At 44.1% G+C, this 27141-nt stretch overlaps 1 protein-coding gene across 1 annotated transcript in view; it reads left to right on the top strand.

Moving 5' to 3' along the window:
* Positions 1-656: 656 nt before the first annotated feature.
* The window catches only part of Utp20 (UTP20 small subunit processome component), an 85599-nt gene continuing 59114 nt past the window's right edge, over positions 657-27141 (top strand). Inside the window, exons 1-18 of the mRNA XM_006979834.4 lie at positions 657-867; positions 1928-2008; positions 6351-6417; positions 6544-6676; positions 7540-7728; positions 9726-9807; positions 10467-10604; positions 11093-11248; positions 12007-12153; positions 12301-12435; positions 13356-13433; positions 15029-15207; positions 18697-18852; positions 18985-19073; positions 21732-21837; positions 23326-23476; positions 24370-24432; positions 26023-26181. Of these exons, the coding sequence (XP_006979896.1) occupies positions 823-867; positions 1928-2008; positions 6351-6417; positions 6544-6676; positions 7540-7728; positions 9726-9807; positions 10467-10604; positions 11093-11248; positions 12007-12153; positions 12301-12435; positions 13356-13433; positions 15029-15207; positions 18697-18852; positions 18985-19073; positions 21732-21837; positions 23326-23476; positions 24370-24432; positions 26023-26181 (2154 nt within the window). The 5' untranslated portion in view covers positions 657-822. The remainder of the gene's footprint in view (positions 868-1927; positions 2009-6350; positions 6418-6543; positions 6677-7539; positions 7729-9725; positions 9808-10466; positions 10605-11092; positions 11249-12006; positions 12154-12300; positions 12436-13355; positions 13434-15028; positions 15208-18696; positions 18853-18984; positions 19074-21731; positions 21838-23325; positions 23477-24369; positions 24433-26022; positions 26182-27141) is intronic.

The raw sequence follows: 27141 nt of genomic DNA, 5'->3' as shown, positions 1-27141 counted from the left end.
GGACTCTAAATAAACAAATAAACAAACAAGTAAATAAATAAGTAAATAAGCGAATGAATAAAAAATAAATAAATAAAAATAATAAATAAATAAATAAATAAATAAATAAATAAATAAATAAATAAATAAATAAATAAATAAATAAATAATAAAGAAACAAGCTGGGCGGTGGTGGCGCACGCCTTTAATCCCAGCACTCGGGAGGCAGAGCCAGGCGGATCTCTGTGAGTTCGAGGTCAGCCTGGGCTACAGAGCCAGTTCCAGGGCAGGCTCCAAAACTACACAGAGAAACCATGTCGGGGGCGGGAGATATGGCTCAGAGGTTAAGAGCACCGACTGTTCTCTTCCAGAGGTCCTGAGTTCAATTCCCAGCGCCCACATGGTGGCTCACAACCATCTGTAATGAGATCTGGTGCCCTCTTTTGTGTACATAATAAATAAATAAATCTTTCAAAAAAAAAGGAAGAAACAAAAAAAAATCCATAGAAAAGAAAATCAAAACCAACAGGCAAATGACCGACAAGGCAAAGGAAACTGCCCCAAACACACAAAAAGTCCGCAAAACTGCCACCGAGTTCGAACCGCGGCGGCACAGGCCTCCGGAAGAGCGCGCATGCGCGGCCTGCCTCTTCCGCCCACGTGACCGGCACATCCCGGCTTCCCAACATGGCGGCGCCCAGCGGCGCGGGCTGCACGTGAGGAAGCGCAGGCGAGCCGGCGTCGGGCGAGTAGCGCGTGTGCGCCGCTTCCTCCCGCGTGGAGCCCGCGGATCCCCTCCCTGCCTCCCCGAGGCCCTCGCGGGCCGCCGCCCCTCGGCAAACCATGAAGACCAAGCCGCTTTCCCACAAGACGGAGAACACCTACCGGGTGAGCGCGGGAGTCCGGGCCGGGCGGGAGCCGCGGGTCCTCCCGCCTCTGCCTGACCGGCTGCTAGCGTCACTCCTGGGCCTGCAGAGTCCGGGCAAAGCTGGGCTGCTTTGCCCACTCGCCCCGGGCTCTGGCGAAAGTGGGAGGCTGTGCCACTGTGGTAAACATGAGTTCCCGGGGAAGTTAGGAAGTTTGAACAGCAGATCTCGCCTTCCCACGGTGAGATCTGCTCTGTCTCCGCGATTCCCTTCCGTTCAGGCACATGTATTGCCCTGGGAGATTTCGTGCACATTCGTCTCCCCCTTTTAACTTTAAAGACTGAACTGAGGAGCGTGGAGCGGGCGGGCAAGCGGTGAGTGACTTCCAGCTACTGTAGTACTTCCTAGTCTTTCCAGATCCTATTGTAACTGAGTCCGCCCGCGTTTTAAAAAACACACTTGTTGCCATGATTTAGCGAGATCCCTGTGCTTTTGGTCCCGTGTGGAATCTGAAAGACTCAGCAGGGCTGCTTGTCAGCGTTCATCCAGCTTCCTCCGTCAGTATGGAAATTGTATTTGGAAACCATAGCTTAGGAGATAGCATTGGTATAGGGCTCTGGCGTGCAAGAAGCCCTAGGCTGGCTCTCAGCACACCTACACCCCATCAAAACAAACAAACAAATAAAGGTGTGGTGGCTAGTGTCTGTTGTCTCAGAACTGGGGATGTAAGAGGCAGGAGCATCTAAAGTTAAATTTAAAGGTCACCCTTGGCTACATAGTTCCAGGCCAACCTGGGATGCATAAGTCAAAAAAAAAAAAAAAAGACAAAAACAAGTAACACGGAAATATAGCAGTATTTATTACTGTCAAGTACTAACATGTTCAGAGTTCTTGCATTTACTTTCTGTGTTTCATCAGTGATAGCCAAGGGAACTGTTATTTGTGGCTCATAGAAAGCCTACTGAAGCTCTGAACATTCTACCTTCAGAGTCTGATGTGATTATGGTATAGTATACTCTAGTCGATATCAAGATATGATAAGCCTAAATGCTAATGTGTCTTAAATGTGCTTTTCTTTGCAGTTTCTTACATTTGCTGAAAGACTGGGCAATGTGAACATCGATATTATTCACCGTATCGATAGAACTGCAAGCTATGATGAGGTAAGAGGATGTGATGTTAGCAACCCTCAGACCATTTTACTAATATAAGTAAGTTGTTTTTCAAGACATCTTTAATGTATACATGCAGCAATTTAGACCTGTGTTGTCTAGTAAAGAAAGCACACATAGCAAGTACATTTTTGTTTGTTTGTTTGTTTGTTTGTTTGTTTTTTTCCCGAGACAGGGTTTCTTAGTGTAGTTTTGGTGTCTGTCCTGGCTGTAGACCAGGCTTGCCTTGAACTCACAGAGATCCACCTGCCTCTGCCTCCTGAGTGCTGGGATTAAAGGTGTGCGCCACCACCACCCAGCATAAATACATTTTTAATTCACTTTAAAAAGTCCTCAATAGCGGTGTGCAGCTAGCTGTTGCCATACTGAAGAAGTGCCATCCCAGGTGGGACATTTCCATCCTTGCTACAAGTTCAGTTGGGTGATGCAATGTTAAACAAACTTGACTTGATTTGGAGACTCTTTTCTCATGTACACTGCAAGTGGGTCTACAGTCCTGTATTTTTTTTTTTCCAGCTCGGATATCAAAGTGATTTTAATGAAGTCAGTTCCTTAGGGTTTAGTTTCTTCCTCTTTAAAAGGAAATTTTGCTAGGCTGCACGATTTTCCCATCCTAAGCACATTCCTCACTCTTGTTCTTCTGTGAAGAATTTTCTTCCTTTTTGCTGCATGCTTCTGCTAGCCTTTGAAGGTCTTGTGATGTAGATGCCTTTAACTGGGGTTTTAACCTCGGGTCGTCTTCGTGTGTCACTAATCAGATTCCGCCCTGAGTCTTGGCATGCTTTGCCTCCTAGCACTTTAGTGTGTTAAGTGATATCGTGTAGATCAGCATCAAATGCTTTGAGAACTCACAAAGTTCTGAGAGGGTATCAGAACGGATGTCAAAAGAGAATCTGTATACGATGGTACTGGAATTGAGTTTTGCTATTTGTGCAGGTTTTAGTGTGGCGAGAGGACAAGAATGGCTCTTCCAAGCCGAGGGAAAAGTCTACACAAAGCAGCAGAAGCTAGGACATATGTGTCACCTTTAAGATTCTACAGAACTGTCGGTCATACAGATGTGCTTAGGGGCATGTGTGTGTGGTGACTGGAATAGGAGAGGAGGGTGGCTGGAGAGGTGGGAAAGATCATAAAGAGTTTCATGTGCCAAGCAAGTTTGGATTTTATCCTGGAGCAAGAGGATACTCTTCCAAAATCGTACACAGGGGAGTGAGTGACATGATCAGGCTTAAGATTTTGGGCCTGCCTATCTAAACCAGCTGTGAAGATCTGATGGTCGTCTAAATGAGAAACGATTATGGTAATGGCACCCAAAACAGAAGAAAAGTTTCAGGGATAGGAAGTAGAATGGATAGGAACTGGGACCTACTGGGTATGTGTTGAGAAAGGGGATGGGGTTAAGGTTTTTTGGTTACAGTTGCAGGACAGTTGAAGATACCACTCAGCAATTTAGATTTGTGAAGGTTTTGTGTGTGGTGACACATACTTGTGATTCCAGCAGAGGCCGAGGCAGGAAGATTGCCAGTTTTAGGCCAGCCTGGACTGCATAGTAAGACCCTGCTATTCACGTGTGCTATCTATCTATCTATCTATCTATCTATCTATCTATCTATCTACCTACCTACCTATCTATCTATCTATATGTATATATAATGCATTAAATGCTAATGAGAGAGAGAGAGAGCACAATTCTTAGAGGAAGATAATTAGCTGCACTGGAAACTTTCTAAATTTGCCGTGTAGTACCTGTGACCATGAAAATTATAGTGGCCATAGGATATTTGGGAGAAAAGGACAGTACCAGAAAGCATACTGAATCCTAACTACTAGACCGTCAGGGGAAACATTAAAAGACATTTGACTAGCAGGCTGTGTTGTTACGTCTTTAATCCCAGCACCTGGGAAACAGAGGCAGGTGGATTCTGAGTTAGAGGCCATTCTGGTTTACATATCTTGCTTCAGGCTGGTTATGCTACATAGTAAAACCCTGTCTCAAAAAATGTGTGGATCTAACCGGGCGGTGGTGGCGCACGCCTTTAATCCCAGCACTCGGGAGGCAGAGCCAGGAGGATCTCTGTGAGTTCGAGGCCAGCCTGGGCTACCAAGTGAGTCCCAGGAAAGGCGCAAAGCTACACAGAGAAACCCTGTCTCGAAAAAAAACCAAAAAACAAACAAACAAACAAAAAATGTGTGGATCTAGAGCATAGGTGAAGGCAGAGATAGATTATAGCCTTGGATTTGGCAGGTGGTTTTAGTAGAAGCTACAGGAGAGGTCGAAAGTACCAAGCAGTAAAATGTTAAAGATGAGCATGTACAATAAAACAAATTACATAATGAGTGTATATTGACATCTAATTTTTCTTACAAAAATTCTTAGGCTGAATGGTTCAAAATGACCTTAGTTATGCATATAGCAGTTGGGGCTTGTTGGTCTCCATTATCGTTGTCTTAGTGAGATTTCTATTGCTATGATAAAGACCATGACCAGAAGCAACTTGAGAAGGAAAATGGTTATTTCAGCTTACTGTTTATGGTCCATCAAGGAGGGAAATCAGGGCAGGAACTCAAGGCAGGAGCCTGGAGACACAACCTGAAGCAAACACCATGGAGGGAGCTGCTTACTGGCTTGCTCTCCTTGGCTTGCTCAGCTCGCTTCCTTATACCACGCAGGACCACCTACCCAGGGGCGGCATGGTCCCCAGTGAGCTGGGCCCTTTCACATGAATCATCAATCAAGAAAATGCCCCACAAACTTTCCTCCAAGGCAGATCTAGTGGGAGCATTTTTCAATTCAGGTTCCTTTTTCCAAAATGACACTAGTTTATGTCAAGTTCACATAGAATTAACCAGGACACTCTTCATATCATTCTTTCTCCTGTACAGCTAGACCGGTCTTCTTTCTATCATGTAAGAATCTTTCTAAGACAGTGATAACAGGAAGGGCACCCCTTCATAAAGCCTTGTTGTGGGTGTGGCAGAGTCATTTCCATCGTATGTCTGTTGTTCATAGAGGGACTTATTAAACTCTCTATGTCCAACTTGCATTATTCAGCAACTCAGGTAATAATTTTTAAACCAGCCATTCCAACACAGTACAATCAAAAGATACACTAATTTGATACATGCTAAAGAATGACAATAGGAAAATATTAAAAAGTCTTTACTTTCTGTAATTAAACCATTATGTTTTACTGGTCCAAAGTGCAAGACAATATATACTGTATTAAACTAATATGTATAGCTATTTGTAAAAGTTTCTTTAAACTTTCTTTAGAACTTTTTTTGCTTTTAATAAGAAGAATAAGATTAGCCGGGCGGTGGTGGCGCACGCCTTTAATCCCAGCACTCGGGAGGCAGAGGCAGGCGGATCTCTGTGAGTTCGAGGCCAGCCTGGGCTACCAAGTGAGTTCCAGGAAAGGCGCAAAGCTATACAGAGAAACCCTGTCTCGAAAAACCAAAAAAAAAAAAAAAAGAAGAAGAAGAAGATACCAACCAGTATATACTTTACATGTGCTTTTTTACACTGGGATGTGCCATCAATAATATCCTTCTACTTAATGATGATAAAATTATTTTAAGTTTTGTTTTGTTGCTGGGAATTGACCCCAGGACCTCACACATGCTAGATGTGTTATCTACCACTGATCTATATACCCATCCCTAATATTTTTGGAGGGGTAGTTTGAGACAGGGTTTTTCTTAGCCCTGGTTGTCCTGGAACTCTGACCTCGAAATCAGAGCTCAGTTTGCCTCTGCCTCCTGAGTGCTGGGATTAAAGATGTGCACCACCATAGCTCTGCTCCTAATAGAAATTTTAATAGCCACATAGTACACTCTGTGTATAGACAATACGTTACTACGACTTTTGCCTTATTGTTGAGTTTTTAGGCTGTTTTGATCCCTCTCATTGTAATAAAGCTGTATAAACACCTTTATGTGTGTAAATTTTACAAGCTATAGCTTAAAAGTAGAAATGGTGTGTGGTGTGTAAGTGAATATTTACTTTTATGGCTAAATAAAGTCCAGATTCCCTCCCCACAGGGTTGTAGCAGTCCATATGTCTGAAACAGAATGAGAGAACCATGAGAGGCCACACATTTCTGTGTAGGCAGCTTTTCCTATGATTATTACATGGCCTTAAGTCAGTCCTTTGCTGCATCCAAAGCAGCAAGCATTGTTGTAATTCATTTGTGGCTGTTACATTTCAAAACACAAAGAGGAGATTTTAACCCCTTAGTCCTTGTCTTGAGGTGCCGGGGTGTGGTTTGTACTCAAGCTTGCTCAGTCAGTGGTCTTGGAGTTGCTTCACTAATGGGCTCCCTTGTTCTTGCAGGAGGTTGAAACCTACTTCTTCGAGGCTCTGCTGAAGTGGAGAGAACTGAACCTTACAGAGCACTTTGGTATTTTTAATTTGTATTTTCTTCTCAGGGCCATAATTGGCACTTTTCATGTTTGCAACAACTAGTGATGTAATGGAGAAAAACAATGTAATCTTTTTTGCTCTCTTTCTTCTTTTGCTAATCCAGGGAAATTTTACAAAGAAGTCATTGACAAATGCCAATCTTTTAACCAGTTGGTCTATCATCAAAACGAAATAGTTCAGAGCCTGAAGACTCACCTGCAAATTAGGAACAGTTTTGCCTACCAACCTCTTTTGGAGTAAGTCACATCTCAAATGAAGGCTTGATGGTGTTTATCTGAGTTTTAAGAAAGGTCATGTTTCATCACTGGCTTTAAGTAGTGTTTATGATTTAGAAACAAGATGAGCCAAGCGGTGGTGGCGCATGCCTTTAATCCCAGCACTCGGGGGGCGGGGCGGTGGCAGAGGCAGGCAGATCTCTGTGAGTTCGAGGCCAACCTGGTTTATAGAGTGAGATCCAGGACAGGCTCCAAAGCTACACAGAGAAACCCTGTCTCCAAAAACCAAACAAAGAAAGAAACAAGATGAATCTGCCTTCCCTGCCATAAAGCAGGGTAACACCTGCTCTGTAGTCTGTATATTACACACGTGGCTCCTGCAAGAGCGGTGTGCTTCTTTGACCCTCGGGATGGGCACCCTGAGTTCTGCAGTAACTATTTTGAATTGATTTTTCTACTCATCGGTTAAGATTTAAAGAATTTTGTATCTACTAAGATTTGAGCTGCTGTGCAGTGGTGGCACACGCCTTTAATCCCAGCACTTGGGAGTCAGAGACAGGTGGATCTCTGAATTCTAGGACAACCAGGGACACACTGAGAAACCCTGTCTCAAACAATAAAAAGAAAGAAAAGAAAAAAGATTTGAGCTGTGAATGATGGTACACTCCATAATCCTTGCACTCAGGAGGTAGACGCAGGTGGATCTTGTCTAGCCTGGGCTACATAGCAAGACAAGAGCTTGTCTCAAAAACTAAAACAGCAAAAACAGAGATGACTTAGAACTAAACTGACTTCGTTTAGTTCAGAAACAATCACAGATTATCTATATCATTAAACGGCCTTTTTTTTTCTTTTTTAAATTGGTCGCCTCTTTTTCAATCCAGTTTAGTAGTGCAGTTGGCACGAGACCTGCAGACTGATTTCTATCCACACTTTGAAGACTTCTTCCTGACAGTCACCTCCATCCTGGAGACTCAGGACACAGAGCTGTTAGAATGGGCTTTCACCTCGTTGTCGTATCTTTACAAGTACCTGTGGAGACTGATGGTGAAGGACATGGCCAAGATCTACAGGTGATCCTTCCCCCTGTAGTATGTTTGATTGCCTTCTTTCTCTGCCCTGACCTCTCCCTGACTCCAGAACACCTTCCCGGTCCAGTGCTCATTATTTCCTTGTTCAGAGTCGATTTGCCAGTCACTGTGATCTAATGTTATCTGCAGGCTGCTGTGTGTATCATACCTACTTACTTTCCTCATAACCCTTAAAATGACTCCCACCCATCCAAGCTTGACTCGGAATTCATCATACTAACAACCCCTGCCCCATGTAGCCATGATAGCTTTAAATTCTGTACCTCTTTGGCTGTGTTTTGTTCCATTTCTTCACTTAGATCACACAGGCTTTATTATAGTTCTTTGTAATATAATCCTGTCCTCTGCAAAGCCCTGAACTGTGTAAGAACCCTGTTTAAAATGCACAGCTAAAAGAGATAACCATTTTTAAATACACGGGGTTGTGGATGGAGAATAAATTCCTTGGAAAAGATTCCTATCTGTTGCAATCTGTCAGACTTAATAGAACTCTGCTTTTGGTTTTCTGATTATTTCTGCTGTAATTAGCGTGGGATCAAAGATCAGCTCTGTGCATCCCAGTAGAAGGTGTGGATATGGAGGACAGTGAGACCAGCGTTCTTCCTGTCTTGGCTCCTCAGAGGCATCTTTGATCTAGTCATTCAGGATTCCAGGTCTTCTCTCTCATTCATACAGCTCAGTGAACTTGTGTGACTGCTGTTTGCTGTTAAATCACTTGGGATAGTCACAAATAAAACAGAAGTCCTTGTTCTATGTTTATATTAGAATGTTTATATTAGGGTTCCTGGGCGCACACTGGCATGTGTAAGGGCGAGCGTAATTAGGTAACAGCCAAGGAACAGTAGGAAAAAGACAGATCACAGAGGGTCTTGGATCACTGGAAGGTCTTCAGCTCCATTGCAGGAGCTCCTGGAATATCTTCTGGGCCCACCCTTTGCCCTTTCTCTCTGATACTTGCCTCTTTTATGCCTTGATGCCCCAAGTTTCCACTATTGACTAGTTTTTCTTTCTTTTTTCCCAGAGCTGAGGACTAAACCCAGGGTCTGGTGCTTGCTAGGCAAGCGCTTTACCACTGAGCTATATTTCAACTAGATCATTAGCCTCTTTTCTTCCTTTATCCTATATGTTGCATCAAATTAATCTACTAAAATATGATACTCAGCCACTATTTATTTGCACCTGCTATTAGTAAGGAGCTGTCAGATACTAGGTACATGGTGAAAATAGGCTAGCCATATTCGGTGTTTTTCCATCATTAGGCAGGCTAACCTTGTGGTTACATAATTAGTTATAGCTGTTGAACAGTTATAACGATATATATATATATCATTTATATATACAGACGGTTTAGCCTTTCCCTCAGCTCACTAGCTAAATAATGGTGGGAATAAGAGTGCCCAGCTTACAGAGCTGTGCTGGTTAAATGAAGTAATGCAGAGGAAGTACTTGCAGAAACGTAAACTAGAGCCCAGGTTCCTCTGCTTGGAGCTCAGAGTGCGCGTTTACCGGGGCTGCTTTACCCACTGCTCCGCTCTAGCCATATCACCATTCTTTGAGATGTACGTCTTGCCTCCTTATTTCCTGAGTGTGTTATTTATTTCTACTTACCCCATCTTTGCCCTTCCTAATAAAAAGCTCTCCATTTCACACCCAAATTCATACCGCCTTCCCGAATTCACTGCGAGTTTCACCGTGTCATGAAGTTTTTCCTGGAAGACCAGCACCAGTAGCCTACGCTGCTGTCTGTGGTCTCAGCCTCTGTTGACATTCGGCTGTCTCTGTCATCATCTGCCGCATCGCCAGCACTGGTGGCCACATTGCTGACGTGGCACTCGGTACCAAACTGGTACTGTTGACATTCGGCTGTCTCTGTGATCATCTGCCGCATCGCCAGCACTGGTGGCCACATTGCTGACGTGTGGCACTCGGTACCAAACTGGTGCTGTTGACTAAACCACCCCGCTTCTCTCCTTCTACAGCTTGTACAGCACCCTCCTGGCTCATAAAAAACTACACATAAGAAATTTTGCTGCCGAAAGTTTTACCTTTTTGATGAGAAAGGTTAGTCTGATATTTTAGTGTTTACTGGTAGTAAATTGTCAAGAATCTGATGGCCAGAATAGATGTCTTTGTTAATGTGATTATGAAGTAACTTTTTAAAATCCATAAGCAGAAGCTTGTTACTGTTTTCACCTCATGTCACCCTAAGGTTTAGTCTCTGTTCACTAATCAGTGAGCTGTAATTTGAGTCATTCTGTTACTTAGGTTTTTACAGCTTTCATTGTACATAATATAAAGTGCCCGTTGATTGAAGTCACTGAGGGATTTCCGTAATGATTTCTTGCAAGGAAACAATAGCATAGTACCATTTATGTTTGTCTGAATTTTTCTGGTGAATTTTAGGTTTTGGTAATAAAATAAAACATTGGTATTAAGTTGCTTTTGTGCTATAAAATATAAATACTTGACTCAATTTAAAAGATAGAATGTTGCATGAGGTTGTTTTTCTTAGCACATGCCTTCCTATCATACCAATGAATTCATCACCTCACGTGACAATTACAAGGGCAAGTACATGATTCCAGTAGTTTGAAATCAGTACACATGCCCGTTCCTTTCAGAAATGTTCAGAGTCTATTTAAATCTGAATATATGAAATAGAAAGTATGATTTCTTATTTAGACATACTTGTAAATGCAACTTTCCATTTCTCATTTTAGGTCTCTGATAAAAATGCACTTTTCAATTTAATGTTTCTTGATCTTAATGAACATCCAGAAAAAGTGGAAGGAGTTGGACAGTTGCTCTTTGAAATGTGCAAAGGGGTCAGAAATATGTTTCATTCCTGTGCAGGCCAGGTAAGGAGTGGGGGACACTTGAGTCTGTGCAGAAGGGCTAAACAGAGGGAATAAAGGAAAGCGGTGGGGGTGGGCAGAAGCCCTAGAACACACAGGAAGCACACGCTGGGGAGTGTCAGGGCTAAGAATGTGCTTCTGAACGTGCACTTTGGGTTCTTTGACCTACAAAATCACATTGGTCTTCGTGGTCCTGAGTACTTGGAGGCTGTAACCTCAATTGATGGTTATGGATAGAGGGGGAGACACTGTTCTATGATCAATTCCACATCCTAAGGCTAGGCAGTGTGGTTTGTACTCACTTGTAATCCCAGCATCCGGGATGTTGAGGCAGATGGATCGCCACAGAGTTAACAGTCAGATCTGCCATATCCTCAATTATTCCATGCTAAGGTTTTAATAAAATCAGAGTGATAAGCCACAGATTAAGACTTTCTTTTAAAAATTGCTATCCAAAACTGTTTAAATTGCTTTCTCTTGCATTCCCACAGGCACTGAAGCTCATTTTGCAAAAACTGGGACCTGTTACTGAAACAGAAACTCAACTACCATGGACTTTAGTTGGAGAAACCCTGAAAAACATGGCCAAATCCACTGCCGGCTATATCTATAAGGAACATTTTGGTGTATTCTTTGACTGTTTGCAAGTAAGTTCTAATTTTTAGGAATGGATGTGTAACAGGACCGTCTGCATACCCTTTGTCGTTGCTCTGAGCTGAGCTGAGCACTGTTGGAGATTGTATTTTATCATCATTTCCTTTATTTGAATACCTACACATTGATTGATCTTCCTTCCTCCCCTGGGGGGGGGGGCGGAGAGAGAGAGAGAGAGAGAGAGAGAGAGAGAGAGAGAGAGAGAGAGAGTGTGTGTGTGTGTGTGTGTGTGTGTGTGTGTGTGTGTGTGTGTGTGTGATGTGATGTGATGGATTGTGATGTGATACAGTGGAGCATAGTGGCTGAGAGAATTGCCAGATTTTCTCTTTGCATCTTGGTACTGCAAGTGTGATTTGGAGAAGTTATGTAGAGCGCCTGTTGCTCAGTATTTTCTTATGGTAAAATGGGGCTGATGTTACCTATGTCAAGGTTGCTATGAGGGTGTTGAGTAAAGACTTCCAAAGAACGAAGACAGAGTACTCAGTAACTCAGTATTTTCTTATGGTAAAATGGGGCTGATGTTACCTATGTCAAGGTTGCTATGAGGGTGTTGAGTAAAGACTTCCAAAGAACGAAGACAGAGTACTCAGTAAATACTGGCTGCCACTGTCTAGTGATGTCCGAAATAGGCACCCTTCTTTAGAAAGCAAGCGTGTGGGAAGGTGAGCTGTCACAGGACATCCCGTTATTGCATGAGCGCATGGGTTTGGTGTTGTGTAGTTACTTACTCTCTCAAATTCTTGATTTGAAGGAATCACTCCTGGAGCTACACAGCAAAGGGACAGAAACAAACTGCCGTGAAAACTCTGAACAGATCAGTCGGCTGCTGGAAACATTGCTGATCCTCGTCAAACACGGAAGTGGGTCAAAAATAACAAAGCCTCCTGACGTCTGTAGGGTGAGCTTCCAAGTCTGATGTGCCTAAGAGTTCGTTAAAGGTTGTGCACCCGCCGGCATGTGCAAAGGACTGATGGTCCCCAGCACTGGAGGGTGGGGCCGGGTGTAGATTGCTATATGTGCCTTGTCTTTTCTTTCATTATTACAGGTATTGTCTGAAGCATTACAGACAGCCAGTCTTTCCACATCTTGCCGGAAGACCCTCTTGGATGTGGTTTCTGCTTTGCTCCTAGCTGAAAATGTTTCCTTGCCAGAGACCCTCATCAAAGAAACCATAGACAAAGTAATTTACTTCGCCAGATGTTACTTGTGTAGTTAATAATGTGTTTAGCATTGAGTATACCTCTGAGAAATAGAGATGAAGCGTGGCAAAGGCTCTGCCCCAAGGGATTGAGCTTGTTAGGGAGATGGGAGCTGCATGCCATCATGGAAACAAGCAGCTAGATCTCAAGGCAAACATGAGTGAACGTGTAGAGTTTGCTGTGCAGTGGGTGTGTGCTGCATATTCCAGGGTAGCTATGATGCCTTCCCTTCTGACTGGGTAAGGGAGCCTGGGAGTGGGTAGTTACCAATGGTGAACTAATAGCTTAGAGATGTTTCTTGAATTATAACTGTTAATTCTACTTACTGGGGGAACAGAAAGCTTTTCAAAGGACATAGACTTGGAGTTGTCTTTAAAGGTTTCTTAGCAATTTGCCAACAGGGGGGAAAAACACCTGACAAAGGAACTTTAATGACTGACTTGTGTTCATCATGGGTGTAGTCTGGGCACACAGGCACTGGAGAAAGTGTGACACCACAGCAGTGGAGCTCTCTTGGCTTTGAAAAGTTAGGCTCTATCCTGCAAGTAGGGAAGGCCCCAGAAGAATGCTAAGCAGGGTCATGTCTGCTGTTTGCATTTCGTGGGTTTCCAAAGTATGTTGAAATGGGACTGAAAATAAAAAAACTGAGCTTCTGTGGACCCTGCTGCTTTTCCTGTTGTGATTGTCTGTACCTGGGCAGAGCCAAGCAGCCTTTAGGGCCTACAGTAGTCACTGAGACACTGTGCTCTGCATCTACGTTCCTTCAGAGCAGGTTAAGCCTTTGGATGGAATGCTGCTGATTGGCGTGTGGTGTGCCTGCCATCCCTGACTGCAGTTATATTGGGGTTGAGGGGAGAACTGCTGTATACCTTTATAAATACTTTTGATCTTTGCTTCACAGATATTTGAAAGCAAATTTGAGAGACGTTTGATTTTGGATTTTTCTGAAGTCATGTTTCCTATGAAGCAGTTTGAACAGGTAAGCAAGACATTCATTTTAGGGTACTTTTTAAATATGTCATGATATAATCACATTTGAGATTCTGTGACTTCTTTTTTTGTTGTTGTTGCTTTTTGAGAGAAACAATTAATGATTGCTGTTTAGTATAAACATAAATTTATATATAGTATAAACATAAAATTTTAAAGCAATTATTCATTCATAGGTTATATGGGATACTTTATATGCTAAGTCATATAAAACGTCCAGGTTGGACTGTAATCCCAGCTCTTGGGGGGTAGAGGCAGGAAGACTTGACAGGGTGGTAAAGGCCCATCTGGACTGTTTAGACCCTGTCTCCAGCACCAGCGCAGCCCAAAATGAAGCCAATGTGGGGCATGCTTATACTTCCAGCACTTCAGAGGCCAAGGCACGTAGATTACTGTGAGTTCAAGGCCTGCAAGGACTGTGTAACAGGAGCCAAACTAGCCAGTGTTAGAGTGAGACTCTGTCTTAAAGCACACACACACACACACACACACACACCCCAAATGATAGCCAGTAGCCACTATGCTTTTAGCAGTAATTGAATTATTTAGAAAACTGGTAAAATTGAAAAGTCAGTTCAGAGAACTTGGATTTAAATTAAAAGTGTAGAGAATAGTTTCATCCTCAGCTCCATAGCAAGTCTTAGGCCACCCTGTGCTGCATGAGATGCATCTCAACCCCCACACAAAAATAAAAAATAAATCTTATCTGGATGTCATGGTTTATACCTACGATCCCAACACTTGAAAAATGAAGACAGAAGGATTAGGAGATCTTGTATCTAAAAAGCTAAAAGTGTGTGTGTGTGTGTGTGTGTGTGTGTGTGTGTGTGTGTGTACTCGCGTATGCATGCATGCATTCCTTTGTCTCCTCACCCAGGACAGATCTATCTCAAGATTTGATTGAATCCATATTTACCACTTATATTTATAAGCAGGGTGAATTTTAGAGTTAGATGTATTTTGTGTATGCCGCCTTATCTTTCCTTGAATAGCAATTGCCTCATTCTTCACACAGGTTGAATACCTTGTCTGTGGGTTTGTCTCCAGTAGCATCATGAGTACCCACATGGCATCTACTTTCTTCCCCAGTAGCATTATGAGTACCCACATGGCAACTGCTTTTTTCTACTTCCTTAGATTCCTCCTGGAGTACTTCCTGTTAGGTCTTGCTCTCAGTCCATTGGACAGGTGTTCCATAACGATGGCCCTGTATTTCTCTTCTGTTTCCTGGGCTCTACATTTCCCTCTTGTTCCTACTTTACTCTTTTATCTCAGTGTCATAGCTCCTTCAGATTCCTGGGGAAGGTAAAGGGCAGGAACATAAGATTTCATGTATCTGAAAATACGTTTATTTCCTCCTGCACTGCATTGATAGTAGGCTAGGCACCCAATTCTAGGTTGTTGGTCATTTTCCCTCACAGTGTTCAGAGTGTTGCCACGTTGTCGTCCAGCTTCTGTTGATCACCTGGAGAGCTTTAATGCTGATCTTTTGCTAGGAACTCTGTTGAAGTGTTATGATATTTTTCCTGGGTGTTCTGGAATCTCCTTCTGGTAATGAGCGTTAATTTCCTTTTTTGTCTTCAGCTGTTTCTACCAAGCTTTCTCTGGTACATTGAGAATTGCTTTTTGATGGGCGACTCTGTGGTCTGCGATGAAGCACTGGCCATTTTAACCAAGCTCATTCTGAAAAAAGCTCCTCCGCCCACTGCTGGCTCTATGGCCATTGAAAAATACCCTCTGGTTTTCTCACAACAGACTGTGGGGTAAGTTCTAAATGCACTCCCTATGGTGATGGTAAGATTATCCATTTCTAATTGAATGTTCAAGTATACTGCCCAAAATGATGATCTTATATATTCTCTAGAAAGATGTCCACGATAAAGTGTTGTGCCTATACACATAGTGATTCGTAAGATTGTAGTTTGCAGTGTTTAAAACAAAGTTGTGGGGCTGGAGAGATGGCTCAGAGGTTAAGAGCACTGACTGCTCTTCCAAAGGTCCTGAGTTCAATTCCCAGCAACCACATGGTGGCTCACAACCATCTGTAATGAGATTTGGTGCCCTCTTCTGGCCTGCAGTCATACATGCTGTATACATAATAAATAAATAAATCTTTAAAAAAAAAAAACAAAGTTGTGTGTGGGAATATAGAAAAAAGTGGATGGAGACATAAACCTGTTAGCTTTGTTTATCTCAGAAGGTGATTAAGAAAAGAGGTGATTAGCTGGACAGTGATGGCGCATGCCTTTAATCCTCCCAGCACTCAGGAGGCAGAGGCAGGTGGCCAACCTGGTCTACAAAGCGAGTTCCAGGACTGCCAGAGCTGTTAAATAGAGAAACCCTGTCTCCAAAAACCAAAAAAGAAAAAAAAAAGATGTGATTATTAATGTTTAAACCTTTTAAAGATCATTTTAGATTCACGTGTAATTTCAAGAACTAGTATAGAGAGGTTCTGTGTGTACATTTCCCACTAGTACCATCCTTACATAATCTTGCTGTAGTATTGGAACTAGATACAGCTTAGCAGCCTCACTCAGATTCCTCAGTTAGTGTGCACTTACCTGAGCACTGACCATGTGTAGATCAGTGGGTCTGTGCAGGCGATCACTCACCTGAGCACTGTCCATGTGTAGATCAGTGGGTCTGTGCAGGCGATCACTCACCTGAGCACTGTCCATGTGTAGATCAGTGGGTCTGTGCAGGCGATCACTCACCTGAGCACTGTCCATGTGTAGATCAGTGGGTCTGTGCAGGCGATCACTCACCTGAGCACTGTCCATGTGTAGATCAGTGGGTCTGTGCAGGCGATCACTCACCTGAGCACTGACCATGTGTAGATCAGTGGGTCTGTGCAGGCGATCACTCACCTGAGCACTAACCATGTGTAGATCAGTGGGTCTGTGCAGGCGCAGGCGATCACTCACCTGAGCACTGTCCATATGTAGATCAGTGGGTCTGTGCAGGCGATCACTCACCTGAGCACTGACCATGTGCAGATCAGTGGGTCTGTGCAGGCGATCACTCACCTGAGCACTGTCCATGTGTAGATCAGTGGGTCTGTGCAGGCGATCACTCAGCAGATCTATCACCACCACCTGAAGGCACAAAAGTATTCCTCCTTGTCCCTTTTTGTCCTCCAGTTTTTAAAAATCCAAAGACAATTCCATCATTTCTCTTCTCCCTCCAGCCTCTCCTGTGCTCCCCTTCCCCACTCACTTCACAATTCGCTTACACGACTTTTAATAGCCGCACACACGCTTGCATTCCTAACCCCTTGTACTCAGAGTCGGCCCTCCCCTCTTTTATAAGTGTGTCACTGTGAGAGTGTTCTGTAAGAATTGTGCAGTGTATCTTTTGTGATTGGTTGGCTTTTTTACCTACAACAATTCCTTTGAGATTCACCCAAGTTGCTATATCAGTAAACTCACTCAGTAAACGTAACACTTGTTTAATCATTCACATGTGGAAGAACTTTTAGTTATTTCTGCTTCTTGGCCATTGCACATGAAGCTACTGTGAACATTCATGTTTTCAAAGTGGAATTTTGGGGGTTTATCATAAGTATGAAGAATTGCAACCCAGTTCTTGAAAATAGCCATTATAGTGGCTTGTGAAGGCATGATTTTGAAGAGCCAAATACAACTGAATTCATGATAAAAACAGCAGTTCTACCAAACATGGAAAAAATTGAAAGTGGTTTTGTTGTCGTTGAGAGAGGACCTCACTATGAGTTCCCTCTCCCTCCCTTCCCCTCCCCCTCCCCTCTCCCTTACCCTTCCCTGTCATGTGAAGCAGGTAACTCGTTATGCATTGTTGTGTCAGATTTGCGGTTTTGGTCCACGGGCTGTTGACTTGTTGTGTGCTGCCCTTGTACTTGGGTCATAAATCCCCTGGGCATGGTTTCTGTCTGTGTCTGTGCTCCATAGCCTGCTCCATTTATCCCATGTATTGCAGCTGTTTAAAAAGGCCACGGTTCACTTTCTCCTTCGGTGGTAGGTGGGTGGGTGCATGGCATGTCTGGGAAGTCAGAAGATAGCTTTTGTGAGTAGGTTCTTTCCTTCTGCTCTGTGGGTTCCGGGACTCAAACTCAGGTCCTTGGGCTTGGCAGCAAGCGCCTTTACCTGCTGGACCATCCCACTGCCCCATTCCTTTGCTTCCATACTTTAGTTTGTGTTTGCAGGAGTGGTTGCACCTGTCCAGTCTGTGGTTTGCTTTGAGACACTAGGGTAGGTGGATGGGGTTCCCTGAGCTTGTGTTAAGTACTTGGCTTTGAACTTGGCTGCCTTCTCTGGGATGAAGGGATTGTCCACACAGTCACACAGCATTTACTTTTGAATTAGGGGAGCTTGAGATCTGGGGAGCTTTGCCTCCTTAATGCCTGCGTACATCTCCTCCTCTGAAGGTAGCTTCTCTGTCAAATGTGCCTGAGCAGAGTCTTGCTCTCTTTACCCGAGTCTGGCTCTTGAGAAGTGAGTAATGAATAACTCCTGGAGAATCATTTCCTTGGGCCTTCTATCTCAATTTCACAACCTAGAGCCAGTCTCCAGCAGGCACATTCTTGCCAGTGGCCAGAACTCTGGGTTCTGTGCCATGGAGCTTTGTTCTTGGCTTCCCCAGGGGATTGATAAGGCCGTCTCTCACACCTCTCAGTTCTTTAATCCTCCTGAGAAAAGTACATAGTAAAAAAAAATCTAGATCTTTTAACCCAAAGCTAGTGCTACAACTTCAGTGTCTGTCTCTAAGAAAGCATCCCTTCCCCTCCCCCCACCCCACCCCATACAGTCTGTGTGAATGGTCACTTTTGTATACTCAGCTAGAATCCAAACAAGGAGTGTTGGATTTGAAGAGCTTGTAGGGACAGGCTCTTCAACTCATGTGCTGACCTGCTTCTCTGGCCTTGAACTTGTGGCAATCCTCCTGCCTCTTGCCTTCTGAGTGCTGCTGGCATTACAATTAACCGTTTCCTTTTTACATGAACTTTATTACTTTACAAATGAAGAATGATGTCACAAAGTGACCATGGTAAAATCGGCAAATACCACTTTTATTAATTATGATTGACAGTTCTGACTTGAACACGGCACAAGGTTGTTCGGTGGTATTTTCTGACTTAGCATTTGTTTGTGGGTATGTGTTAGACATACAGTTATAACTACCCTTTTTCTGTTCTTGCGAGCACTCCTCCAGTCAGGATGCAGCCTTTCAAACTTGTGCCTGTATTGAGTAAATGTCTGTGCGTTGTTTTCCCTCAGATCCTACTTAAAGCAGAGGAAGACTGACCCTAAGAGAAGAAAGGAACAGTTTCCCGTATTAGACCATCTCCTATCCATAGTTCAGTTACCCCCAAATAATGATACCACTTACCTTTCACGGTCTTGGGCAGCCCTTGTGGTATTACCTCATATCAGGTAAGAAAATAAACTTTAGTTTTACAAGTGTCTAACATTTTTATTAAAATGTTAACATTCTTTGTCTTCCTGTGAATAAGCCGTTAACTAGAAATTTGAAGATTTCCCTTTTTCTCTGCACTTGTTGAACAGGCCTCTTGAGAAGGAGAAGGTGCTAGCTCTCGTGTCATGCTTCATAGAGTCCCTCTTCATGGCTGGTGACAAGGGGAGCTTTGGGAAAGGTCAGTGACAATGAGCACTTGTTCTCTGCCTGCTCTTTTCTGGCACACCCAAAGGAAATGTAAACATGGGTAATGCCAGAGAATAGTACTAACACTATTCTACTCTGACTCCCTGTATGAAAAATGCATGTGTGGCAGGGACATGTGTAACTTGTACCCTACATTGTGGTGACCGGGTCCAAGTTGCGTGAGCACAAGGAAAGTCAAGTGTCAGAGGCTGTTAGAACTTGGGACACTTGAGCCCTGCTGTCCCCGGGTCCTCCTACCCTTAGAGACACCTGCTCTGAGCGGCATCATCCTTTAGTCCCCGGCACACAGTCTGATGCTCTTCTGGATATGCGTGTACCTCTGTGCGAGGACCTTCCTAAGCTCCTTATGCAGCACAGTCTTTTCCTTCCAAACACCACTCAGGCTGGTTTCTTGCTGTTGCTGTGATAGACCACCACGGCCAAACGTGACTTAGGAAGAAAGAGTTTGTGTTATCGTACAGTTCCAGGAGAGTACATACTGGCGGGGGAGGCATGGCGTCAGGCAGCCAGAGAAGGAAGCTGAGAGATGACTTCCATCAGCAAGGCCCTGTAGCCTAGGAGTTCCAGAACCTCCTCCAAAGAGCACCCGCCACTGGGGACCAGGTGTCCACATACAGGAGTCTATGGTGGGGACTGGCTCATTCTCATCCAGACTCCACAGGGGCATCACTAGGAAGGCCTACCTGCCTCCTGTAGGCAGGAGTGGGTTGCCATGCTCCAAGTCACTGTTTAGTGTTAACTGAGTTTCTGAATTTCCAGTCTATTGCATAATATAATATAATATAATATAATATAATATAATATAATATAATATAATATAATATAATATAATATAATATAATATAATATAATATATTAATATAAACTGAAGAGTAATTTCAGCATGAGTAATTTTATGTAAAGATAACAGCTTTTGAAAAGTCCAGGTCTACTGTTACGGAAAGGTCTAGTCTGAGTGATACTGGAGGGTGGACTGTATTCCTCCCTTGAAATGCCCAGGACTAAAATGCTTCAGATTTTTGAGTCCCTCAGATTTTTAAATATGTACATGTATTTCACTGGTTGAGGAGCTCCCCTGAAAATCCCAGATCTAACATTTGACTCTGAAACTAAGCACACAGCACAGTAGGGCTCAGACGTTCAGGTTTGGAGTAGATCTCTTGACCTCAGCTTGCCTCTTGTCTAAGTCAGTGGCATGAACTTTTATTCTCTGCCTCAGACATGTGTTCACTGTAACAGAGACAGGGTCTGACTTAGAGACTCGACTCTCTGTTGCTTCTGTTCCATTAGACATTTGACATGCAGCACTGCATCAGAGAGCGCAGGAGTGTTCCATTAGACATTTGACATGCAGCACTGCATCAGAGAGCGCAGGCGTGTTCCATTAGACATTTGACATGCAGCACTGCATCAGAGAGCGCAGGTGTGTTCCATTAGACATTTGACATGCAGCACTGCATCAGAGATCTCAGGCGTGTTCCATTAGACATTTGACATGCAGCACTGCATCAGAGAGCGCAGGGGTGTTCCAGTAGACATTTGACATGCAGTACTGCATCAGAGATCTCAGGCGTGTTCCATTAGACATTTGACATGCAGCACTGCATCAGAGAGCGCAGGCGTGTTCCATTAGACATTTGACATGCAGTACTGCATCAGAGCGCAGGCGTGTTCCATTAGACATTTGACATGCAGCACTGCATCAGAGAGCGCAGGCGTGTTCCATTAGACATTTGACATGCAGTACTGCATCAGAGCGCAGGCGTGTTCCATTAGACATTTGACATGCAGCACTGCATCAGAGAGCGCAGGCGTGTTCCATTAGACATTTGACATGCAGCACTGCATCAGAGAGCGCAGGCGTGTTCCATTAGACATTTGACATGCAGTACTGCATCAGAGATCTCAGGCGTGTTCCATTAGACATTTGACATGCAGTACTGCATCAGAGATCTCAGGCGTGTTCCATTAGACATTTGACATGCAGCACTGCATCAGAGAGCGCAGGCGTGTTCCAGTAGACATTTGACATGCAGCACTGCATCAGAGAGCGCAGGCGTGTTCCATTAGACATTTGACATGCAGTACTGCATCAGAGCGCAGGCGTGTTCCATTAGACATTTGACGTGCAGTACTGCATCAGAGAGCGCAGGCGTGTTCCAGTAGACATTTGACATGCAGTACTGCATCAGAGATCTCAGGCGTGTTCCATTAGACATTTGACATGCAGCACTGCATCAGAGAGCGCAGGCGTGTTCCAGTAGTCATTTGACATGCAGCACTGCATCAGAGAGCGCAGGCGTGTTCCATTAGACATTTGACATGCAGTACTGCATCAGAGCGCAGGCGTGTTCCATTAGACATTTGACATGCAGCACTGCATCACAGCGCAGGCATGTTCCAGTAGACATTTGACATGCATCACTGCATCAGAGATCTCAGACGTGTTCTATTAGACATTTGACATGCAGCACTGCATCAGAGCGCAGGCATGTTCCAGTAGACATTTGACATGCAGTACTGCATCAGAGCGCAGATTCCCTTTAAATGAGCTTTCTGTAAGGAAATGTAATGAGATGTTTCACAGCTGAGAAAGAAATACGTACTTTTCCTGTCTTTCTGTCCTTAGGAAACTTATTTGTTCTCTGTCAAGCTGTAAGTACCCTGCTAAGTTTGGAAGAGTCTTCTGAACTTCTTCATCTGGTTCCTGTGGAGCGGGTGAAGAATTTAGTGCTGTGAGTAAGCTACTTCTGTTTGTCTTAATAAACAAAATATCAAGAGCTCCCACTTTTGTGTAGTCTTGGATATAACAGAAATCGTTCTAATCTGTTTTATACCCGAATACAGTCACATGGGGAAATTAAATGTTGACATCAGATCCTTCAACTAAAATAAGTAATTTTTGACAGATTTTAAGTGTATAGTCATCTTTGCAAAGGAATACTTCATTATATGCCTAGGTTTTAGGTTATAAAGTTAAAATGCCAGCTGGATTTTTTTTTTAAACAGGGTCTCTCGACACAGCCCTAAAACTCAATGGGTAGACCAGGGTGGCCTTGAACTCCCAGAAATGCATCTGCTTCTGCCTCCCAACTGCTAAGATTAAAGGCATATGTCACTATGCTTAGCCCAGTTGGATTTAAAAGGAAAAAAAAAGTTATTTTATTTGGTAATGCTAAGAATGGAACCCAAGGCCTCATACACACTAGGCCTGTTCTGGTTCAGGTAGGTAGAGGCCAAGGCTGTGGCTAAGCAATGTACAGCATGAGGCAGCCCCCAGCAGAGTGTTCCTGCCCTGAACGCTGATATTGTTGGGAAGCCCTCTGCCTGTGGTAACACCCTCACGGGGAATAAAATCTGAAGTCCTCACCAAGTCCCTCTGACTTTTTATGATCTAACCCCTGTGACTGCTGACATCACCCGTATTTCCTTGTTCACTTGGCCCCAGTTACACTGGTCTCTAATGCTCTTGTAGGTTAGAATGCATCGGCATGGGCCGTGGCTTCACTCTTCTGCCTAGAATGCTTTTCCTTCAGATCCCCCTGAGCCCACATTTCCATTTCTTCCAGTTCTGCATTCCGTGACCGTCCTGTGTCAGAGGCGCTCCACTTTGCCCACTGGTCCCTGCCAACTGCTCTGCCCCTGCTTGCCCCTGGCCTCCTTCCCCTGAATCCTTTGCTCCCCGGCATTTATCCCTGCTCTACTGACTATCTTTTAGTGTGCTATGGCTCCCTTTTAGTAGAAATTTGAGTTTCAGGAAAAGAAGAACTTTGTCTTTGGTTGACTTTCTCTCGGTGTCTAGAAAAACCACTGGCTACACTAGGCTCTCGGTCCATATGTGATTGAAGTTGGATGGAGGGTCTGTAGCTTGTCACAGGGGACGGTTTAGAAATGGCTGCACTTTTCCTTACCAGCTCGGTGCCTGGCATGCAGTACACACTTCACGCATTTCACACGCCCCCTTCTTATGCAGCTGCCCCTCAGAGCTCTGGGTTGGGGGAGCAGCACTGGCTGTTCTAGTCCCCCTCTGCCTCTCGCCAGCTGGTTGTGGCTAAGCACAGCACTCACGTGGCAGACCTAGTCTTCTGCTGTAACTATAAAATGATGTTGGCAAGCTCTATAAAACTTAGAGCCCGCTGCATTTTACATTCCCTCCTCCACGGACATTTCTTGGTAACTTAGCGGTGTGATGCAGTTTGAATCTCGTAAATGTCTTGTTGCAGAACATTTCCGACGGAGCCATCTGTGTTGCTGTTGGCTGATCTCTATTATCAGAGGCTGGCCTTATGTGGATGCAAAGGGCCGCTTTCTGAGAAAGCTTTAATGGAGTTATTTCCCAAGTTACAGACAAACATTTCAACTGGTGTCTCCAAGGTAATACTGCATTGTGCGTTCGGCCCATGACCACGTGGTCCCTCAGGAGAGGGCACTGCGGGGGATTTCTGTTGGAACAGTGGTTGTTAACCACTGGCCACAGACTAGTCACTAAGACTGCTTAGGGTGATCAGATTACAAATCCTAGGGTTCTGCCTCCAAAGATTCCGGTTCAGTAGGACTGGGGTAGAAAAAGCTAGAGGAATAAAACCATTTTTCTTGAATTTATGGACTCATAGTTGGCAGTTGTTTGACTACATCTCCGTTATAACATCCTTGCATAGTGCGCATTTTATGGACTAGATAATTGTGCTTACACTCACAGGTGAGCAACCTGTCCGTGTCTTACAACTTAAACCTAGAAGAATGTGCTCTTGTGATGCACTGCTGCTCTCAGTTGTCAGATTTCATAGAAAGAAAACGTAGGCCAAGCATGGTTGGGCACACCCATAACCCCGGTAGTCAGGAGATGGACAGCCAGGACTGCAGAGTAAGACCCTGTTCTGAAAAATAAAAAAGGAAGAAAGGGGAAAAAAATTGAGATGGTTTACCTACTCATTCGAGTGTGTGAACATACCCATGTGACTAAGTGTGGAGCTGCTGATCTTAGCTGAATGTTGGACAGGCTTGGCCAGGTCCCGCACTTCTGCCATAGCTAAAGCGAAGCCACAGTGTGTCGAGTGGCCCTCCCCACTCAGGCTCATGCCGTCTGTAATTCATTGACTGATTAGGTATTGTCATTGCTGGCTATGAGACAAGGACCAGAAAAGGCCGAGTTTTACTCTGACAATAGTACCTCTTAGATCTGGTGAGACGTGGGTCTCCCTGACTGCACATCAGTTTCTTCCTTCACCTAAATCTGCAATTGGAAATCTCCCTTGTGCTCTCTCTAGATTCGGCTCTTGACAATAAGGATCCTAAATCATTTTGACATCCGGCTTCCAGCATCAGTGGAGGTATTGTAATTATTAGAGTGTATAGTTTTAAAAAAGTGTAATTTGTCAGTGGTCGTGGTGGTGAAGGCCTTTAATCCCAGCACTTGGGAAGCAGAGCCAGGCAGATCTCTGAGGCCAGCCTGGTCTGTAGAGCGAGATCCAGGACAGGCACCAAGACTACACAGAGAAACCCTGTCTTAAAAAAAAAAGATAAATAAAACATAATTTAATTTTCAAAATGATATCTTTGCTATATAACTATATGTAGCTAAGCTATATAAAAATGTATGATAAAAAATGTTATTTTTGGAAATCGAATCCTTGCCTACCACTAAGTCTCTTAAGTGTTCTTTCAAATCTTGCGGGTAGCAGACATGATGGGAGCTCATGGTACCATGGGACTCTTCCGCATCAGTGCCTCTGGTTCTGCCTCTTCCTTTAGAAGTTAATGGTGCCCACAGTTTAAAATCTTACCTGCTTCCTGCTAATGGGTTAAGTGGGGCCTTAGTTACCTTTTCCAGTGTCTTCCACAGCACCACAGTGAACGCCCTTAGACGGGTATTTTCATGCAGAGAACTGTTTCCACGGTACAAATGCTAGAAGTAGACTTGCACAGTGAGACTATATATACTCTGGGTGGGTGGGTGGGTGCGTGGTGTGTGTATGCTTTTTCATTTGAGTAGATGCTGTTAGTCACTTGGAATCCTTTGACAGTTTTCTGTTTACTCTGTGTGGTGTGTGTGTGTGTGTGTGTGTGTGTGTGTGTGTGTGTGTGTGTGTGTACAGACACATGCACATATATTTAGTGCACATGAATGTGGAGGCCAGAGGGTGACATTGGATGTTTTCTATTGTTCTCTACTTTATTTTTTAATTTAAAATATAGTTACAACACTTACCCCCTCTAACCTCTCCCATCCCCCCCACTTCCAATTCTTTATTGTTACATATATTTAAGTATGAATAAATGTATAAGTACAACTTGCTAAGTCCATTTACTGTTGCTTATGTGTGTATGTGTTTAGAGCTAATCACTTTTTTTATTTTAAATTATTGTATTTTATTTTTATGTGTATGGATGTTTTGCCTTCATGTATATCTGTGTACTGTGTACATGCCTGGTGCCCAAGGAGGCCAGCAGAGGGCATCAGATTTCCTGGACTGGAATTACAGATAGGTTATGAGCTACCATGTAGGCACTGGGAACTAAGCCAGGGTCCTCTGGAAGAGCAGCCAGCTCTTAACTGCTGAGCCAGCCCTGATCATTGCCTTTTGAGACAAAGTCTCCCACTGAATCAGCTAGGCCTACTGACCCCTGAGCTCCAGGAGTCCGCCCTTCTCTAACATATTCTAGGTTGGGTTTTGTTTTGTTTTTCTTTTTGAAAACCTTTAAGCTGAGCATAGTGGTGCACACGTTTAATCCTAGCCCTCGGGAGGCAAGAAGCAGGTGGATCTCTGTGAGTTTGGGGCCGCCTGGACCACATAGCGAGGTCCAGGCCAACGAGGACTATATAGTAAGGCCTTATCTCAGGAAACCAAACCTTCAGTCTTGCTCCACATCCCTTTTGGAGTCAGGATTCTGAGCTACCCTGGGCTTTGTCTGCTGTTCAGGGTGACGGGCTCTCGGAGCGGCAGTCGGCCTTTGCTGTCCTACGCCAGGCAGAGCTGGTGCCGGCCACTGTGAGCGACTACAGAGAGAAGCTGCTCCACCTGAGAAAGCTGAGGCACGATGTGGTGCAGGATGCAACCCCCCCAGGACCGCTCCAGGAGGTAACCGTGACGTCTGTCTGTCTGTCTCTCTTGAACATTGTTTCTTCGATTATCTTTGAAATCTTATTTTGGAGATCGGGTCACAGAGTTGTCAACAATGAAAATGTTCTTATGAGTGAGGCGAACCCTGCTTCTCTTCCATGCTGCAAGTTCAGTTGCTCCTTCGGCCTATTAAATAAGCTGGTGCTCTTGTGTGTGTGAGGTGGGACACAGGGACCTCACCTTGTGTTGCTTTGCCTAGAAAGGACGCCTTGGCTGCCACAGCAGCTCATTCCACCTGGGCTTCTCCTGTGTTTCCTACCTAGGTATAGCACGCGAGCACTTTAAAATGTGATACTTCACTTTCAACAGTCGTCTGGCTTCAAGGGCCTTACAAAGAAAGAAAGAAAGAAAGAAACCGGTTTTGTTGACAGAATAGTTGTAAAATGTGGGTTCTGGCCTTTAAAAGACGCTATAAAGGATGGAGAATGATTGGTGGATGTGGCTGTAAAGGGTGGAGTGTGACTGGTGGATGTGGCTGTAAAGGGTGGAGTGTGACTGGTGGATGTGGGCCTAGGGTGCAGAAATGTGCCACAGGAGAAGCAGAGCTAACTGCTGGCCCCTGGCGTCCCATAGCAGCTTAAGTAGAGTACTCAGGATTACCACGGTGAAGGATTGGCACCATTTCCTTGTTTGTGAATTAGGAAAACAATTGTCTGTACTCCACTGTTGCTATAGGAATTTCATGAGATAAATCTAAAATCCCACTGCAAAATACGCTACCATCTAAGCACTTTATGGTAACTATTATTAACATTAATTATGTTAATCTTCCATCAAACATGTCGGCTAGTAATGACCGGGTGCTGGTGATAAAGATCACAGCAAAAGCCCAGCCTCTGCCTTCAAAGAGATGATGTCAAGGGCAATGACTAGGGAGCCTGCCATCTAGAGGGAGCATGCCCTCTGGTACCTGCTCAA

The sequence above is a fragment of the Peromyscus maniculatus genome, chromosome 18 (genome assembly GCF_049852395.1).
Source record: "Peromyscus maniculatus bairdii isolate BWxNUB_F1_BW_parent chromosome 18, HU_Pman_BW_mat_3.1, whole genome shotgun sequence".
NCBI classification, from domain to species: domain Eukaryota; kingdom Metazoa; phylum Chordata; class Mammalia; order Rodentia; family Cricetidae; genus Peromyscus; species Peromyscus maniculatus.
Note: the sequence above shows the minus strand (reverse complement) of the source record. Positions and strands in the feature narration are given on the sequence as shown.